The sequence below is a fragment of the Saprolegnia parasitica genome, assembly GCF_000151545.1.
Source record: "Saprolegnia parasitica CBS 223.65 unplaced genomic scaffold supercont2.947, whole genome shotgun sequence".
In the NCBI taxonomy this organism is placed as follows: Eukaryota; Oomycota; class Saprolegniomycetes; order Saprolegniales; family Saprolegniaceae; genus Saprolegnia; species Saprolegnia parasitica.
The window spans coordinates 1-448 of NW_012157341.1; the positions used below are offsets into that span (position 1 = coordinate 1).

General features: G+C 59.2%; 1 protein-coding gene across 1 annotated transcript; it reads right to left on the minus strand.

Moving 5' to 3' along the window:
• Window positions 1-138: 138 nt before the first annotated feature.
• Window positions 139-384, minus strand: SPRG_17488 (hypothetical protein; the record flags this gene model as incomplete). The annotated part of the gene is made up of 2 exons (XM_012357485.1): window positions 139-272; window positions 335-384. Coding segments are annotated over 2 exons (184 nt in total), but the record flags the coding sequence as incomplete, so codon positions are not given.
• Window positions 385-448: the final 64 nt, after the last annotated feature.

The following is a 448-nucleotide window of genomic DNA, read 5'->3' on the forward strand; positions in this document are numbered from 1 at the left end:
GTTGGTATGGCGACGTACGACGGGGAGGTTGCGGCGATGCGCCAGCATTGCGCGTGCCGAGCAGCGGAAACGTCTTGCTCTGCGGCAGCGCTAAGAGGCGGAATGGAGAAAAGAGGGTGAGGGGCACGGAGCGGCTACCATTCGTGGAGCGGTACGCGACTTCCCGCGTCACGTGGGCCAGCACGTCGGGGTAGACGCGCAAAATGTAGTCAAAGATGACGCGGGGCATCTTGGAGATTTGACAGTCGCGAATGGCGTAGACCGTCGACGCACTAGTTGCGACGACGCGTGAGGTATTATTCTACATGGCATAATGTTGTGTGTTGAAATATACCTGCGCCGGGAGGCGAGCATGTCGAGCGCGCAGAGCGTCGCGCCCTTCATGAGTTCGTTGCTCGTCTTGACAATGGCCCCCGTCGTGCTCACGTGCTACTCGATATCGTTCTCA